This window comes from Cervus elaphus, chromosome 20 (assembly GCF_910594005.1).
Source record: "Cervus elaphus chromosome 20, mCerEla1.1, whole genome shotgun sequence".
Lineage (NCBI taxonomy): Eukaryota > Metazoa > Chordata > Mammalia > Artiodactyla > Cervidae > Cervus > Cervus elaphus.
Genome location: NC_057834.1, coordinates 121603914 through 121623455, shown reverse-complemented (window position 1 = coordinate 121623455; position 19542 = coordinate 121603914). Strand labels below are relative to the sequence as shown.

The 19542-nt window shown below is 45.7% G+C and overlaps 1 protein-coding gene and 1 pseudogene across 2 annotated transcripts in view; both read left to right on the top strand.

Moving 5' to 3' along the window:
- The first annotated feature begins 1247 nt into the window (after positions 1-1247).
- Positions 1248-1890, top strand: LOC122676814 (annotated as a pseudogene).
- A 1567-nt stretch (positions 1891-3457) lies between these two features.
- The window catches only part of ARMH1 (armadillo like helical domain containing 1), a 38676-nt gene continuing 22591 nt past the window's right edge, over positions 3458-19542 (top strand). Inside the window, exons 1-5 of one of the 2 annotated variants that reach the window (XM_043878837.1) lie at positions 3459-3933; positions 10854-10922; positions 12569-12735; positions 13902-14098; positions 16780-16864. In XM_043878837.1, the coding sequence (XP_043734772.1) occupies positions 3728-3933; positions 10854-10922; positions 12569-12735; positions 13902-14098; positions 16780-16864 (724 nt within the window). In that variant the 5' untranslated portion in view covers positions 3459-3727. Of the gene's footprint in view, positions 3964-10853; positions 10923-12568; positions 12736-13901; positions 14099-16779; positions 16865-19542 lie in introns of both variants that reach the window. The other variant, XM_043878838.1, reaches the window with a different exon arrangement.

The following is a 19542-nucleotide window of genomic DNA, read 5'->3' as shown; positions in this document are numbered from 1 at the left end:
TAAACAGTTGAAAAAAGAAACAATTACTAACTCCAGATAAAACCAACTTTAAGAGAAGGAAAACATAATATCTTGGGTGAACAGTGTTTATTTACATGATCAATAATGTAAACACTAAATATAGATTAACTATAAATTGTGGAAAACTATATTGTGAGAATGAGGGGAGGACAATAGGGCTTAGAGTGGTGTAAGAGAGCTAATTCCTCAGAATTAGAAATAAATATTGCCTAAAATTGATGAATCAGGTAGTAGTAATTATTAGTTTGTGAGGGCTGCCCTGTTACAGAGTAACACAGACCAGGCGGCTTAAATAATAGAAATTTATTCTCACAGTTCTGCACCTCAGATAAAGGTGTCCAAGATCAAGGTGTCACAGGATCGGCTTCTCCTGAGGCCTCTCTCCTTGGCTTGCAGATGGCCGCCTTCAGGCGTCTTCAGATGATCTTCTCTCTTCATGTGTCGGTATCCTAAGCCCCATTTATAAGGATACCAGTTATGTTGGGTCAGAACCCACCCCGGTGACTTCATTTTAACTCAGTTACATCTTTAAAGACCCTCTCTCTAAGGAATTCCCTGTGGTTAATTCCAATGGTTAAGACTCCACGCAGGAGACGTGGGTTCAATCCCTGGTCCGGGAACTAAGATCCCACATGCCACATGGTGCCACCAAAAAGAATAAATAAAAAATTAAAAAGCAAACAGCATGGCTGATTCATGTCAATGTATGACAGAACCCACTTCAATATTGCAAAGTAATTAGCCTCCAACTAATAAAAATAAATTAAAAAAAAATAAAAAGCAAACAGCAACAACAAAAAATGCAACTCTGATTTGGAAATAAGTAAATAAATAAAAATAAATACCCCGTCTCTAAAATAGAGTCACATTCTGAGGTACTGGGAACTGGGGCTTCAACATATAAATCTGTTGAATTCAGCCTATAGCAAGTAGTATAAACTCATTATTTGGAGGTATAGAGGTAGCACCAGAAGAAATAACGGAAAGAGTTGAAAGTGGTTGCCTCTGGAGTGAGACTGGAGGATGGCAGAGGGGGAGGCAAGTGTTATGACCTTTTTACTTTTTACTGGATATCAGGTGGTCAACCGGGCCTTGAGCCCAGTCTGACTCTAAACCTGGTGTTCTTCCCGTCTACCGTGAGGTTCGGAGCTCCTCCAGGCCACGGCGGTGCCTCATGCGTCCGCTCACTGCCCTCAGCACCTTGCATAACATTTTACTACAGGGGTATGACTTACAACGGTATCACTATAACCGTTAAAGCCACTGGTGACCTAAATGGAAAGGAAATCTTAAAAAAGGGTGTATATGTTTACATATAATTGATTCACTGTACTGTACAGCAGAAATTAACACAGCATTGTAAAGCAACTATCCTCCAATAAAAAATTTCTTAAAAATTTAAAAAGCTGCCATTTGTCAGGTTTCTTTTCCTGTTTAAAAAAAAAGAAGAAACTGGGCGCAGCACGGTGCGCTGGGGGCCATGGAACAGACTTAGCTGTGGAAGGTAAACCATTGGTGATATCCAAACAGAAGACTGCAGTGGTATGTGGAGTCCCCACCCAAGTGGTTTGCACAGGCTTCAGCATTCGCATCCTGGTATTGGTGACCCAGTTGGGGAAGATGGGCACGCTGGTCTCCCTGGAACCCAGCAGTGTGTGACCAGTGACATCGGCAAGCCTGTGCTGACCACTAAAGTCCTCCTCGGGAAGGATGAGTCTCTCATCCATGTCTTCACAAAGAACCTGGTGGCATTTGTGTCTCAAGAAGCTGGAAAACAGAGCCATCCTCCTCACCCTGGCCTTGAAGGACAAGAGCATAGAGGTGGTGAAGACCGTAAAGAAGGTGATCCAGACATGCCACGTGTGGTGACCCTGTAGCAGCCACCCCTGCTGTCCAGGGGACCTTGCAGCAACTCAGACACCTTCTCAAGGATTTAAAGGCCCTCCTTTAGTTAAAAGGAGGAGCTCTCTCTGGCCTTGGCCCTTGAAGCTGGAAGAAACACAAACACCTCTGGCTGACCTTGGTTTGGAGGCTGATGTCCCCCCTGGAGGGAGGACGGGAAACATGTCCTGAGAAGGTTGTGAGTCCTCCTCCCAGGTCCAGACAGCTGCACATGTGTGAGAATTGATGGACTGAGTCATGGCCCTCAATTGTTGGGGGAAACTTCTTTTTTATTAAAAATAAATACATATCCCCCTCCAAAAAAAGAAGAAACTGATAGAGGAAGACAGATCCAAGGAAACCTAAAGGGACAATATTATGGAGCATCCAGCTCAAAGTTTCCCACCCTCGGTGTTCTAGAATCGCTGGGTGCATCTCTGATAGCACTCTGAGTTTTGATCCTAGAAAGGGTCCGTCCACGGCAGGGGACGGGCACGAAATGTTTTCCTGCCGATGGCGGTATTTCAGCCCCTCCCTCCTGGGGTCTAGTACAGCCAATGCATCCCCATTTACTTGAGGCCAATTTGGCTGTTAAAGGTGGCCGTGGCCTCGGTAAGTTATTCTCAGACTTGGGGCTGTAATGTTATTCACAGTGATGGATGCCTGATCCCATGAGAGGTTTTGGTCATTTTTGTGTTTCAGTTGATCCACAGTTATTCACCTGGATGTTAATGCTGACAGGCTATCTTGGTTGACTCCATCCCTGAGACTACGTGGATGCCCTTCCTGGGAGAACATACCCAGTGCCCTCTGGGGTGCAGTGGAGGTTGGTGTGTATGTATGTCTGTCTTAGCAGGCCTCAGATTATTGCTTCCTAATAAAATTCTGATAGCTGGGCCCCATCAATATCTCAAATACATGTGAGGAAACGTTAATTTAGAATCAATTTTAGGATGTTTCAGACTGTAAAGTCCTTTTAACTAGATCTCTGGCGAAGATGTAGGAGCACTTTATGGGACTGTAAATTTCATGTTGAACCGTCTTCGTGAAATACACATCTCCCCTACCCACAAGCTGTTCTCTCCATATCAATCATGGCCCTGCAAGTAATGTTTCACAAATATTCTGTAAATCACAGAAAACCCCATGATAATGTGAAATATGACTTTCACTTGTCTGTTAGACAAAAGAATCACACATGCCTCTCTCCCATCAGCACTAACATTTGTTATGGATAATAACACTTTCAATCACAACTATTTTTGGAAAACGGGTTTATTTTAAACCTTCCCTCCCCCACTGAAAACACTCTCCCAAGGACACAGACTCCTACAAACCACAGCCCATTAATCCAACTATGGAATGAGAACTTTTTCTTCCCACTAACTTTAAAAAAAAAAAAAGTTGTTTTTAAAAGAGTTGGCCTAAAAGCCAAGGTATAAGATTGAGTAGCGTTCTACCTTGGCTGATTGGCATAAGAGGGGGCTGGGTCTCTAAAGGCCCAATCTCTGATGCTGTGTGAGGTGAGGGCTGAGAGAGGCCAGATTTTTCTCCAGCACCAGCAGAGAAGCCAAAGAGCTGCGAATGTATTTTCTTGACTCCGTGACAACACAGCTGGATCCTCCCTGTTGGAGCAGCAGGTGGCCAGCCTAGAGGTGTATTTTGAACGTCACCACAGCCATATGGATGACAGGCTCACCCTGCCTCCAGATGACTGCTGGGAAAGCAAAACCTCCAGCATAACTACAGGCCTTGCATGGTTCTGAATACTTTGGTAACCTGTCTGTTTTCCCTTCTCCGTAGCCAGCTTCAGGACTGACTGATCATGACTTCTATAAAGGAGCAGGCAGCAATCAGCCGGCTCTTGAGTTTTTTACAGGATTGGGACAATGCTGGCAAAGTCGCCAGGAGTAACATCCTCAACAATTTCATCGAAGCCAACCAAGGCAAGACTGCCCCTGAGCTGGAGCAGGAGTTTTCCCAGGGAGCCAGCTTGTTCCTTGTCCGCCTGACCACCTGGCTGAGACTCACGTATCCTTTGCTGAACAGGAAGACAATTAGGTGATCTTCAAAAGAGAAAAGGAATGAAGACTGTTGAGGGAGCGCTTCCTCTGACTGTCTCTCAGATTTTAGAACAGGACGTAATAGTGATCAAAATACCATCCCCAAAGTCAAGAACTCCCTCAGCATCCTGTCTTTCCAGCCTGTAAATATATCCTCATTCTCTCTGCTAACCTCTCTTGCTCCCATCAGAGCTGAAGTGGGTGTTCTTTGTCTAGGACCAATCTTCCATCTGTACTATGCTTGAATCCCCTCCAGCCTCCCCAAGGATTTATTCATTCTCTCCTATAGGCTTTACTTTTGCCCCATTACCAAGTTTTATATATATATATATACACACACACACATATATTTTTAAAATTTATTTGGCTGTACTGGATCTTAGTTGCAGCATTTGGGATCTTTAGTTGTGACATGTGGGATCCAGTTCCCTGATCAGGGATGGAACCCGGGCTCCCTGCACTGGGAGCACAGAGTCTTAGCCACTAGACCACCAGGGAAGTGCCTCCTTACCAGCTTTTTCATCAGCATTTATGGATGCTCAAATCTCTTCTATCTTAAAAACTGAAATTCAGTCCTTGCTGGAACCCATATTCCACCTTGCTTCTGCCCTTTGTGCTGAAGCTTGTGGAAAAGGCTGTTGACCTTCCCCACCTCCCTTTCTCCTCCAACCACTGCAGTCTGACTTCTGACCCCTCCGCTCCACTGATGCAGGTCTTGCCAAGGTTACCAATGCTTTTCTAATTGTGAAACCCAGTGACCACGTCCTCAGTCCTTATACATGACCTCTCAGTGGCATATGTCACACAAACCATTCCCAAAACACTGTTCCCTAAAGCTAATGTAACGTTTATGTAAATCGTATCTCAATTTTTAAAAAAAAGGAAAAAAAGAAGCCCTGTAGACCACATCACCAAACACACACACACACACACTCACACACTCTCACACACACACACACACACACACACACACACTCTTCCTGTGGTTTTCTCTTGGTTTTCTTCTTTCTTTCTGTCCATCCTTCTGCTCTTCAGCCACCCCTTAATCCCTGGTGTTCTATGGGACTCTAGCCACAGCCATCTTCTCTGCTCACTCTCAGATTCTCCCTAAGTGATCTAACCACTGTCGGGATGTCACCATCAATCCAGTTTAAGGACTCTCAGTTGTGTCCCCCGCCCACATTTCTCTGGAATCTGAGTTCCGTATCTTTTAACCCAGCTGCCACCTCCACCTGTCTCCCACAGAAGGACTCTCACGTCTCTGGCTTGGGAAGCTAGGTGAATGGGGTGTCATTACATGGGAAGAGAATACAAGGAGAGGAGTGAGTCTGGAGTGGATACGTTTGAGTCAGGACATGTTGTGTTTGAGGTGCCTGTACCCAGGAGCCCCAGCAACAGACGGGGACCGAAGACAGATGTCCCCATCACGGTGATAGTTTGAGTGGTAGGTGGTAGCACTCCATGAATTCATCTCAAACCTTTTCTTTTACTTATTTATTATTTATGTACTTTTGGCTGAGCTGGGTCCTCGTTGCCGTGTACGGGCTTTCTTTAGTTGCAGTGAGCGGGGGCTACTCTTCGTTGCGGTGCTTGGGCTTCTCATTGCCATAGCTTCTCTAGTTGTGGAGCACAGGCTCTAGGCACACGGGCTTCGGTGGTCGCTGGCTCACGGGCTCTAGGGCACAGCTCAGTAGTTGTGCTGCAGGGACTTAGTCTCTCCGCGGCATGCATCTTCCCGGGTCAGGGACTGAACCCATGTTCCCTGCTTTGCTCCGTGGATTCTTATCCAGTGTACCACCAGGGAAGTCCCCAGACCTTTTTCTTATGTATTGTTCTCTTTGCCTGAACCCTCTCCCTTAAACCTCCTCTTTATTTGACCAGTTCTTCTCTATTATTCAGGTCTCAATCCAGGCATCACTTTCTTAGGAAGCCCTTTTCAGAGTCCCAGACTAGTTTATGTTCCCCTGTTAAATATACTCACGGTGCTTAACGTCTTATTATTACCTGAGATATTGATCTCTCTTCCCCCACTGGATTGTAAACTCTACAAGGGCAGGAATTACATCTGTTCTACTCATGTCTGTATTTCTAACCCCTAGCACATGCCTGGCACATAAAGGGTGCTTAACACATGTTTGTTGAACAAGGGAATGACTGAACCAGAGAACCTGCAACTAAGCAGAACTAAGAGGCTTAGGTAACCACAACTTTCTTTTTTTACAATTAATCATTGATAAAATTATTCATCAGACTCAGGCCTAGGACACAGGCCAAAGGGAGTCCTCTGAATACATCTTTGGGTTAACCCCAACGTTCTTAGACATTAATGTGCATAAAAGAGGTTTAAAATGCAGATAACAAGCCTACCCCGCCACACATGACCCCCAGGTTTTGATTTAGTAGATTAAGGGTGAGTCCTTGGAGTCTTTGTCAAAAAAAACGCTGGGTGATTCTGATGCCAGTGATCCACAAGTGGTGTTTTGAAAAGCATCAGCATTACCATCTGACTTTGTCCCCTCAACTCGTGACACTAACGTCATCAAGGCTGTCACTAATCTGACAACATTTTCCATTTGACCAAAGGGTGACGCGAGTGAGGCAGGGTCATACATGTTCTGATTCAGATCGTAGCTTTATTTAAAACTGTGATATTGATTGATTGATAGATGTGGACCATTTTTAAAGTCTTTATTGAATTGTTACAATGTTGTTTCTGTTGTTCATGTTCTGGTTTTCTTTGGCCATAAGGCATGTGGGATCCTAGCTCCCCAGCCGGGGACTGAACCCTTATCCCCTGCATTGGAAGGTGAAGTCTTAACCACTTGACCACCAGGGAAGTCCCAAAACTTTAATACTTTATTCATCGTGGATATTTGTATTATTATTTTTCTTTTTTTTAATAGTGCAGGAAATATTATTTAGTCACTGAGTCTTTTGATAGCCCCTTAAATTTCATACTTGAGGAAATTCCCTGGCACTTAGGTTAAGATTCTACACTTTCACTGCCCAGGGTGTAGGTTCAATCCCTGCTCAAGGAACTAAGATCCTGCAAGCCACGTGGCATGGCCAAAAAAAAAAAAAAAAAAAATCCTAAGAGAAGAAAGTGAGCCACTCGCCTCACACCCGAGCCCTGGCTCTGCTTGACCACTGCCCCTTCTAAAGCTCTCCTCTCCTGTCCCTTCTCCTATCACTGTTTCTCAGGAACCATCACAAGGACTTTCCTCAGTTCAGTTGCTCAGTCATGTCCAACTCTTTGCAACCCCCTTGAAATGCAGCACACCAGGCTTCCCTGTCTATCACCAGCTCCCGGAGCTTGCTCAAACTCATGTCCATTGAGTTGGTGATACCATCCTCTGTCATCCCCTTCTCCTCCTGCTTCAATCTTTCCCAGCATCAAGGTCTTTTCCAATGAGTCAGTTCTTTGCATCAGCTAGCCAAAGTACTGGAGCTTCAGCTTCAGCATCAGTCCTTCCAATGAATATTCAGGACTGATTTCCTTTAGGATTGACTGGTTTGATCTCCTTTCAGTCCAAGGAACCCTCAAGAGTCTTCTCCAACACCACAGTTCAAAAGCATCAATTCTTCAGCACTCAGCTTTCTTTATAGTCCAACTCTCACATCCATACGTGACTACTGGAAAAACCATAGCTTTGACTAGACGGATCTTTGTCAGCAAAATAACGTCTCCACTTTTTACTATGCTGTCTAGGTTGGTCATAGCTTTTCTTCCAAGAAGCAAGTGTCTTTTAATTTCAAGGCTGCAGTCACCATCTGCAGTGGTTTTGGAGCCCAAAAAAATAAAGTCTGTCACTGTTTCCATTGTTTCCCCATCTATTTGCCATGAAGTGATGGGACCAAATGCCATGATCTTAGTTTATTGAATGTTGAGTTTTAAGCCAACTTTTTCACTCTCCTCTTTCACTTTCAAGAGGCTCTTTAGTTTCTCTTTGCTTTCTGCCGTAAGGGTGGGGTCATCTGTATATCTGAGGCTATTGATATTTCTCCCGGCAATCTTGATTCCAGCTTGTGCTTCATCCAGCCTGGCATTTTGCATGAATACTCTGCATATAAGTTAAATAAACAGGGTGACAGTATAAAGCCTTGACATACTCTTTTCCCAATTTGGAAACAGTCTGTTGTTCCATGTCCAGTTGTAACCATTGCCTCTTGACCTGCATACAGATTTCTCAGGAGGCAGGTCAGGTGATCTGGTATTTCCATCTCTTTAAGAATTTTCCACAGTTTGTTATGATCCACACAGTCAAAGGCTTTGGCATAGTCAGTAAAGCAGAAGTAGATGTTTTTCTGGAACTGTCTTACTTTTTCGATGATCCAGTGGATGTTGGCAATTTGATCTCTGGTTCCTCTTCCCTTTCTAAATCCAGCTTGAACATCTACAAGTTCTATCACCCCTTAAATGTTAGTGTTTCCAAGAATTCTCTCTTCAGCCCTCTTCTTTTCTTCCTCAATCATTGTACTTGTTAACTGAGGCGTTGTATCATTTTATCCTAAATATCAATCAGAGCACCAGACATTTAGTGGACACTCAGTCAATGATTATTGGATGAACAACATGTTTGTTTGGTCACACTGCACAGCTCATGGGATCTCGTTTCCTGACCAGAGACTGAACCCGGGCCACAGCAGTGAAAGTGTGGAGTCCTAACTACTAGGCAACCAGGGAATTCCTGAACCACACTTTTAATATATAGTTGTATATTCAGTTTCTACACCTGAAATTTATAATTTCCTAACTTTTTGTGACCTTGTCATAAAACAGAGAAAACAGACTGGCTGAAGACACGTAGCATTTTGAATAGCTCTTCAAAATGCTGTATTTTGAATCAGTGACCCCCCCCGCCCCCGCACTACTCTCCAGCCCTCCAGTTATGGTGGATTTGAAGAAAAACAAATCAATATAGCATCATCATGTTTTATAAAATTGACTGCCACCTCATTCCACATTAGCTTCAAACCCCTTTTTTAAACTTGAACTTCCAGAACTGATCAGTAAAACTAAGGATGTTTATATTATAATGACAAAATGATTAGTTACCATATATTGAGTCTTTTTATGCTCTAAGCACTGAACTCTGTGTACCATATGAATATCTCATTTGAGCCTCACACCAAGCCTAATAGGTGATTGGTATTGTCCCATTTTAGAGATTAGAAAGATGAGCCTTGAAAAGGTTGAATAATTTACTAGTAGGCACAGAGATAGGGAGGGCATAGCAACCCATTCCAGGATTCTTGCCTGGAGAATCCCCATAGACTGAGGAGCCTGGAGGGCTACAGTCCATGGGGTTGCAAAGACTTGGACACAACCGAGCGACTAAGCACAGCACAGCACAGGTACACAGATAAACACTGGCCCCAAATCCAGACATCATCCACCCAACCTCAGGGTCTGCCTGCCACGGTCCCACTTCCAACACCATCTAAGGAGACCATCCGGGCAGGATGGCCTGACAGTAAGAACTCAGGCTCTGAGTTAGGCCGCCTAGGTTCAAATGCCAGTTCCATCAGTGAACTTGGGGACCTTGAACAGGTCATTATAATCTGTCTGGGGTTATCTCCTCATGAAGAAAGTAGAAATACTGATAGCATCCACTGCAGGGTGCAGTGACAGTTAACTGAGACCAGGCGGGCAAAGCCGTTAGCACAGTGCCTGGCACACAATAAATGCTTGGCACTTGTTAGCTCCTGCTGATAGCTTGGCAGAAGTGGCAAACTTCTGGAACTAACTGCTGGAAATAATGGACCAGAAATACATATAGTGAGTGGTTATGATAATAAGGCTAGCCTGGGACAGAGGAAAAAGGTGTCAAAAGTTGGTCAGCCTCACTGGTGACTAAGAGAAGAGGCACTGAGGAGGCATGGAGGCAGGAATGGGGGCAGGGGTTTCAGGGAAGCAGGGTGATGAGCTGGAAGCCTGGCCCCCAGCTACAATGGCAACAGGCAGGGGGGCCTGGCTCCAGAGCAAACACTGTTTTTGCAGTAAAGAGCCTTTCCTAATGAGCCAATCTGTCTCTACTTCTATTGGCACCCTGGGAACCAGGGTGCAGCAGAGATAATTTGCCTCATGCACCCTCCCTTCCCAACAAAGCACCATTACCTCCAACCCATTACATTAGCCTTTATCAGTCTTGGAAGCTCTCAGTCATCCTCCATGAGCTGCAATAATTTCAGCTAATTTCTTAAGTGTTCTAAGAGCCCGTGATGTGTTATGAGCCTAGTAATTGTTGACTGGTTCCTCTTCTGTTGTGGCTTGATTTCATACCTTGCATCCAAGCTGATGCGTGCTCTGGGTGCTTTATTACAATGAAGCTTTTTGCAAAAGCTCACATTAGAAAATAACATTAAGTACTGAGGTTCTTTTAAATCAGAGTTTAATTTTTCCACCATCTCCTATTGTTCTTATTAGGAAGACACACAATTCTTCATAAAGATAGTGACCTCCAGTATAAAGCTTTGAGCAAGGCAAAATTGAAAATTAATGATGAAGCTGATTATTTTTTAGAGAAGTCCAAGAATGAGGCACAAAGTAATGAACTGTGCTGAGACCCAAGGGTACAATGGTCATGGCATACGGAGAATTGTGAAATTGACCCGCAGCATTCTTCATGCACCTTCTATTCATCAGAGCCTCTTACTCTCTAGAGAGCCCATCAGAGCCAGGGTGGTTGAACTGCCCCAGAAGAGCTTCCTGGAGAACCATGAACATCCCTGCCAGCACCCCTTATCCACCTGTCCCTTCAACCTAGTAGTCCCTCTCAGATAAAGGACACAGTTCAGCTGTTGGTCATCCTGGGCCATAGGTGGTATCAGGGATCAGACATGGGATGGAAAACCACCCTGAAATTCACTCTTTAACTTGTCGTACAGCTACATGACTGGTTCGCCTTTAGATAAGCTGCTCAGGTCCATTGGCGTCTTCTTATCAGCTGTAAGCAGGTGAGTTCTGTTCTAGAGAGATTCTGGAGTCTCAGTTGCCTACCGGGCTCACGGTGTCCTTGGCATTTCCACCCCATGGGACCTTAACTTTCTTTTATCAGTTGGTACCTAGTAGCCCTCAAAATGGACCCAGAGGTGGTGGCACCTGTAGTCCTGGTCTAGTTGCTTCTCCATCTCGTGTGCCCCATTGATACTTTGCTAGTCAGCATCCTCTTGGTTGTGAATTACAGGAAACTAACACATACAGGACCTGGGCTTCCCTGATGGCTCAGATGGTAAAGAATCTGCCTGCAATGAGGGAGACCTGGGTTCCATCCCTGGGTTGGAAATATCTCCTGGAGGAGGGAAAGGCTACCAGTATTCTGGCCTAGAGAATTCCATGGACTATATAGTCCATGGGGTCACAAAGAGCTGGACACAACTGAGCGACTTTCACTTTCACTTTCAACTTATGCTGGACAAGGAAAATGTAAACATTATTAGCCCACTTAACTGAAATGTCCGGAGAATGGAAATCCATATTTCCAGGTTCACTAGATCCAAGGGCTCAAAAAATATCAGTAGTTGGTCACTCCTGCTTTTTCTTTATTTCTCAGCTCATTTCTCCTCTATATTCATAGACCTCCATGTGCTGTGGTCTTCAGATGCTCGTCTCTAGCTCAGTCACATCAAAAATAGAGCATGTAGGACTTCCCTGGCAGTCCAGTGGTTAGGACTCCATACTTCCAATGCAAGGGGGCACAGATTTAATCCCTGGTCAGGGAACTAGGATTCCACATGCTATGAAGTGCAACCTCCCCCCAAAAAAATTTTTAAGTGAGCGTGTGAAAAAAAGAGAGAGCATGTATTTCCCAAGGGTTCCCTAAAAAATCCTGAGCCTCATTGGACCAACTTAGGTCATATGCCTGGTCCCAAATAAGTTACTACAGTCAGAGGATGACATACTCTTTGTCATCTGCTCACCCTCCAAAAACCACATGGCTCATGAGTGGTGAAGGGGTGATTCCCCAAGGGACAGTTGAGGTGTTCTTTCAAGAAGAGACACAGATGCTGAAAAGTCAAGCACAGGAAATGACCATTGTATTTGACTTTCACATTTCCTTCTGGGAGGAAGAATTTCTTAACTACTGTATCACTTTATCTACGAACATTTCCTGGATAGGAGGACTATATGAAGAAAGGTCCTTGAGATCTCTTAGAAAGGTTCAGTTTAGTTCAGTTCAGTTGTGTCCGACTCTTTGCGACCCTATGGACTGCAGCATGCCAGGCTTCCCTTCCATCACCATATCCCAGAGCTTGCTCAAACTCATGTCCATCGAGTCAGTGATGCCATTCAGCCATCTCATCTTCTGTCGTCCCTTTCTCCTCCTACTTTCTATCTTTCCCAGCATCAGGGTCTTTTCCAAAGAGTCAGTCCTTCACATCAGGTGGCCAAAGTATTGGAGTTTCAGCTTCAGCATCAGTCCTTCCAATAAATATTCAGGACTGATTTCCTTTAGGATGGACTGGTTGGATCTCCTTGTAGGCCAAGGGACTCTCAAGAGTCTTCTCCAACACCACACTTCAAAAGCATCATAACCTTAGAAAGGTTAGTGCCAAGGAACTTGACAAGAGTCTTATTTCTACTTTTCTATTTCTTTGGACAGTAATCGATACCTCATAGAGTTTCTTGAGGTTGGAGGGGTCCTAACACTCTTGGAAATACTTGCGCTGAATAAGATCACGGAGGAGGACAAGAAGGAATCCATCAAGCTACTTCAGGTGATTGCAAACTCTGGCAGGAAGTACAAGGAGCTCATCTGTGAAAGCTACGGTGGGTATCATGTAGGACGAGGGTGTCACTCCCCCCCATCTCCCTGGGGACCCCCAGAACTGCTAGAGGAAAACGACCCAGGGACCTGGCTGCACAGGAAGCATTCTGTAGAGTGGACTCACTTGGCTCCCATCCATATTCACCACCAGAAGACCGAGATTTATGACTTTCCTGATTCATCATTTGCTCAAATCTTTTCGTGGTGGTTTTGGAAATACTTCATTTCAAATATATCCTCTTTCATGCATCCATTCAGCAAAGAGCTATTGAGTTATTTGTGAATAACTCTATAAATAAAATTGAACTAAAATTGTTAAATATGGTGCTAGGTATACACTAAGGTGGGCTTCCCTGGTGGCTTAGTGATAAGGAATCCACCTGCAAGACAGGAAACACGAGTTTGATCCCTGGGTCAGGAAGAACCTTTGGAGAAGGACATGGCAATCCACTCATTATTCTTGCCTGGAGAATCCCATGGACAGTGGAGCCTGGTGAGCTATAGTCCATAGCGTTGCAAAGAGTCAGACACAACTGAAGCGACTGAGCATGCATGCATACACTAAGGTGCTGGGAATACAAAGCTAAATAAAATACAGTCCTTATCCTCAAAGAGCTTCCAGTGAAGTCAGGAAAGGAAGTCACCCAGTCATTTCAGGATGTTCCGTCAAGCACTCTGCTTGAGACACGCACAGGAGAGGCTGTCTCCACGCACGGTCTTTAAAGTGCATCCCTCGCTGCCCTTCCCTCATGTCTTTCTGAGCCTTGGTGTATTTATTCATAAGGGACTAACACCTCTCTCTCAGTGTAGTTTCCAGGACTAAATATAGTAGTATTTGTTAAAACATTTAGTGCTGACTGCTACCTATGTTTTAGTTATCATGCAACCATCAAACAGGCAAGTTTTATTTCTGCATTTTGCAGAGCCATTTTAAATTTGAAAACAGATTTTGACAAGCTAACATGCCTAGGTTGAAACAAAATCCTCCAGGTACATAACCATGAGATGAAAAAAACAGTGATGCAACATGAGAACAGAGCCTTGATTTTGCTTTGAACAGGACTGGTTAAATATATCTTAATCCTATTATCTCATATTATATAACCTCAAGTGAGGATGATTTTCATAAACCGCTTCCCGTCTAGTATCTCCTTTCTCCTTTGCTCAGGTGTACGATCCATAGCAGAATTTTTGGCAAAGTCCAAGTCAGAAGAGACTCAGGAAGAAGTCCAGGTCCTGTTGGATTCTTTGATCCACGGTAATCCCAAGTACCAGAACCAAGTGTACAAAGGTCTGATAGCTCTGCTGCCCTGTGCGTCCCCAAAAGCTCAGCAGCTGGCCCTGCAGACACTCAGGACTGCCCAGGTAAGCCCAGGCCGCACGCTCCAGTGATTCTGATTCCAACTCAGTAATGTGACAATTACCTTCCACAGTTGCGCTCCACACAGGCATGAGAAATAGAGCTCGACCTCCCACTGCCTATCTGCTGTTCAATCAGCGTTACTTCCAGAAGGCCAGACCAGGGCAGAGAGTTCATATCTCCCCGCAGACTGATTTGTCCTGTTTACTTAAGGATCAGAAAGATGTTGGCAGACTAAAAGTGGTTGAGACAAGCAACAAGGATGATAGAAGGACCGTAGAAAAGATTACAGGAGTCAATTTGATAGGGAAAGAAGCAGGGTGCCGTTGTAGGCCGCATGTAAGTGAAGAGAGGAGCCAGATCTCCAGTGCACGGGAAAGCTCCGTTTCTTTCATCGGCTCCTGCCTTCCTCTGGGTGCCCTGGCATACAGAAAAGTCAGCTTTGGGGTTTGGTGATGACCACACGAAGACACCCTGCCTAGTGAAGCGGGGACACCATGCCTGCAAGAGAGGTTTTGAGATGAACCATCTAAAGCTCTCAGTACAGCTTCAGGAGGGGCTGCAGGCAGAAAGACAACTAAAAGATCAAAGAGGGAACTTCTCTGGTGGTCCAGGGGTTGGGACTTCACCTTCCAATGCAAGGAGTAGGGGTTTGATCCCTAGTCAGTGAGCTAAGATCCCACATGCCTCATGGCCAAAAAGCAAAACATAAAACAGAAACAATATTGTAGCAAATTCAATAAAGATTTAGGGAGTTCCCTGGTGGTTCAGTGGTTAAGAATCCACCTGCTAATGCAGGGGCCACAGGTTCAATCCCTCGGCCATGAGGTATCCACATGCCTCGAGGTGAGTAAGCCCATGCGCTACAACTACTGAGTCAGTGCTCTAGGGCCCCAGAGCCACAACTGCTGAAGCCTGTGCCCCCTAAAGCCCAAGCTCTGCAACAAGACACTGTAATGAGAAGCCCAAGTACTGCAACGAAGAGTAGCCCTGAACTCACCACAACTAAAGAAAGCCCCACATCCATGAAGACCCATCGTTCTCAAATGGTCCACATCAAAAAAAAAAAAAAACTTAAAAAAAAAAAGAAAAGCAGTCAAGAAGACACCAGTTTTGGACTTTGTGGGTGAATTGTATGCCACCAAGAGAACAGGAAACATGGGTTTGATTTCAGAGGAATTAGGTTTTGATTCCATAAACCTGATGAGTCTCAATGGCTCCCAAGTGCCCATGCGAGCAACATGGCACTGGTTGCTGATTGCAAAAGATATAGAGGGGTCACTTGTGCAAACAATACTAAACCCTGAGCCCTGCTCCCAGAGAATCTGACAGCTTTCAGGGGGCCTTTAAGTTTCCCCAGCCAATGATGATTCCTAACTGTATTGAGGAATCCCTGCTGGGGACATCTAGTAGAGATGCCCACAGGACAGCAGGAAATTAAAGTCTGAGGCTCCAGAGAGACCCAAGATGAAGATGGCCTTTTGTTGGAGTTTCTGAGTGGAGAAGCGGTATCTGAAAGAGTAGAAGTAAATAAGATCACCCAGGTAGAGTGTACCAAGTAAGAAGAGAAGGAACACCACCAACGCTTAAGAGATGAGCTCAGGAAGAAGACCAGTAAAACATCTGATTAGCATTATTATTTCCAGTTCCCGTGTTTTAAGTGCTTCCTTCACCATACTCGGGGCTTTACTTACACTGTCTCTTTCAGTCTTCACAATGGCTGATGGAGGCAAGGACTATCATCCCCTCGATGGGTGACGGAACCAAGCCTTAGGAGGATGTTCAGTGACTTATTCAAGGCCGCACACGGAAGATATTTACTAAGTGACTATTAAATCCAGCTCTACCTCAAGACCTTATTCTCTCCATATACCACACTGCCTCTTTGAAAAAGAACCAGAAGCTGTAAAAGGAGAACAGAAAAACACAGATTTGTGAAAATGAGTGGAAAGGAGTTTCAAGAAGCAGGACATGATCAGCTGGCTCACATACAGTAGAGAGATTGTGGGGGTACAACAGAAAGCTGGGCCCAGCAGGAAAAGTTTCAGTAAATTGGGGGACTATCCAATGGCAGGAAAACAAAAATTATAGCCACCTGTCAAAGGATGCATGGAAGATGGAGACGTAGCTTCCCGTAGGAAGCTTAGGTGTAAAGAGGGAATGAGCAGTAGTAAGAGACAGAGGTGAAGGACAGTTGCCCTGAAGCTGGGTGAGCGTGAGGATGTTTAATGCCTAAGGACAGGAACCCAATGCACGGGCAGGGGTGGAAGATGCAGACCGGGCGGGGGGCTGCCTAATTGGGTGAGGTCTTGCTGAAGAAGAGACTTAGGATCTTAGATGAGTTCCCTTCTCTCGGGCCTGTGCCCATCCGAGATAGCCAACTGGTGTCTGCACTTCTAGCAATGGCCAGCTAGCCTCCACCGAGTGCCTCCTGAGCCAGGCGGTCCAGTGGCAACCTTGGCAGATTCTCAGGAGATTTCTGGCTGCCCATCTCCACCCTCCTCTCCAGAAGAAATTAACCTCTTCAGTGTGGGGGCCAAGGCCCCGTGACTCACTGCTGCTCGCCCGCCCCCCTCAACTCCCCATTAAGCCAGGCTGCCTGGCTCTTTGGAAGTCAGCTTTTCACTTCTCCCAGGTGGACTAGATGGAAAGAGTAACCACCTTGTCCCCCTGTCTGTCTTGCCAGTCAATCATCGGGACCACACACCCCAGCATCGTGGACTGCGTGCTGAAGGTGCTATGCACGATGCACTTGGAAGTCCAGTATGAAGGTAAGGGAGATGGCCGGGTCTGCTCCAGATGGCCGAAGGTGGCCATGGGAACTGGGTAGGCTGGCTCTGAGACGTTTTCTCCCATTCACAAAGAGCCTTACTGAGTGTCTGAGACAGCCTCGGCAGATGGAAGGTGCTGACTTGGTACTGATGGACAAGTTATGCAGAAAATGACAGTCACGTTCTGCACTAGGAATCAGCCACATGCTCTCGCAGTTATTTAAATCTTCCTGGGTCCAGGGCTGGCTCTGGTTCCCGGACTCATGTGGCACATCTCTTCCAACAGAAATCACCCTGAGGACTGTTCTTCTAAGAAACTATATTGAATAATGGTAGTATTAATAGGTTTTTATTTATTGGGGTCGCCTATGCGCCAGCCACTTTCCATGCATCATTCCATTTAATTCGCAAAATAACCACAGGAGTATAGATTCTAGCACATATTAGATATTCAAATGTTCAAATGAATGAAGGGTGGGGGTTGGTATTTTTATGTTTTTCAAGCTAAAGCACTAAAGGACAGAGAGATGAAGGATTCTGTTACACACGTTTATACAGCTAACCAGATTCAAACCAGAGCTGTCTGACTCCAAAGCCTGTGCTTTTAAAATGTAGTACATGGCAGGTGTTTATAGGTTATTATTTTTCTTCCCTGCTCCTACGATGGTTCAAAAAAGGGAGATTCTGTTTTCAACAGGAGAGATCAAAGAGGGATTCTCTGAGAAGGTGGTATCTGAGCCTTCAAGATGGGAAGGATTAGGGAAGGTAGAAAGAGGAGGAGAGCATTCTGGGAAGGAGCCTGGTGTAAAGGCCTAGACACAGGGAAGTATAAGATGTGTCTAGGGAATGGCAGGGAGGTCATTTGGTGGAGGTTTGGTAGAGGTCTCACTCCAGGAAGACCTAGGAAGGTAGGCCAGGACCAGATCGTGGAGTTCCTAGAATGCCAGATGGAATCGTGAACCAGTACTGCAGGGAGACTAGAGGCTAGAGGCCAGCTGGAAGGCCTTTGTTCAGACAGCAAAATGGACTGTGCTGATCTAACTGGGGAGAGAGGCCCCAGCAAGAGAGAGGAGGGACATGACTGGGAACCACCCAGGTGTGGAGAATAAAATGGCACATGAAGAGGGAATGGGCCCAGCCAAGGAGGCCAAGGCAGGGAGGCCTGCCAGACAGGAAGGGCCACCTGTGACCAGGAGGACAGGCTGAACCCCCAGGTGCAGGAAGCCTGGGGGGTGGGGCAGAAGGAGTAGACAGGCACTGGGGTTAAGGTATGCACGTGAGATCCTGGGGTTCACTCCCAGCCTAGATTATTTTTTCAGAAGCACTGTTGAAATTGAATGTCTGTCTTGTCTTGCCTTCAGCAGCACTGTCGACTTTGTATTTGGTTGACCCCTGCAGGGGTGCACGGACGCCTATGTCGATTAGCAGTGCCATGTTGGAATTGGTTCCAGCTGGAGCAGGGTCTCCTGGCTAGGGAGGAGTCACCGGCGAGGGAGTGGAGTGGTGGAGGCACATAGGTCAAGGTCAGGCCCAGTAGAGAGTTGTAGCTGGCCTTTGAGCAAGGGGGTGAGCTGGTGGTAGAATCATGTCAGGAGACTTAATCATACAACCCGGAGAAGACTAGATTGCCTGGCTCTGTGACCTCCCTCCCCTCGCCCCACCTCCACATGGCAAAGTGAACACTCCCACTTCCCAGCTTAAGCTTTCTTCAGAGGCCTTTCCTGACCTGTCTTCAACCCTGTCCAACCGTCAGCCTGCTTTCTTATTCCCACCTTGCACCCCCCTCACCTCCAGCACCTCCCTCCCGTGGAGCAGTTATCTCCAGAATATACCGCCCTTTACGTAGACTGTGAACAGTTTTTTTGTAGCTGTGTCGCATGTTCCTAATACCCTCAGCACAGTCCCCAGCATAGGTTAGGTCCCGGGTACATGTCTGTTGAGTGAATGAGAGAGAGTCCTCCCATGCACACTGTATTAGTGAGCAGTTTCAGGCCTGGGATGGGGTCTGATTCATCTCTTTCTCCAGCTCAGGGCCTGGCAAAAAAATGGTGGTACACACTATAAGTCTGTTGAATAAATTTATGGAAAAAATGGCTTAGCTTCCGTTTTTCCAATAAAGCCCTCCAGAGCTGAACTGGTCCAGCTTCTTCCCATATCAGACCCCATCTTGAGTCCCTCTGTTTTAATTAGGTAACAACCTACTCTGTCAGAAGCCGCAGGGGCATGAAGCTCTGGACTGCCTTCTTGGTTTGATGTCTGCTGGTGTGATAACAGCGACACTGTACACCTCAAAATAATTTCAGATAAGCCAGACTCATAACAGGGTACAAGAAACGTCTGTTGAATGAAAGAATTACTCTTTTTTTTTTTTTAACCAGGCGCTTTCAAAATAGTCTTTGTGTCCCTGGGAATTCAGAGCATGCATGTGCATTGATTGTCCACTAGGGGGAAGTCTTTCACAAGATGGGTGGAGAGGAAGTTAAGGGCAAGAATACAGTTCTCTGGAGGAGGGCATGGCAACCCACTCCAGTATTCTTGCCTGGAGAATCCTCATGGACAGAGGAGCCTGGTGGGCTACAGTCCATGGGGTCGCAAAAAGTCCTACACGACTTAAGCGACTTAGCAGGCAGACATGCAGTTTCCACAGCAACCCCGTCAGAGGCAGGGGCGGGAAGATC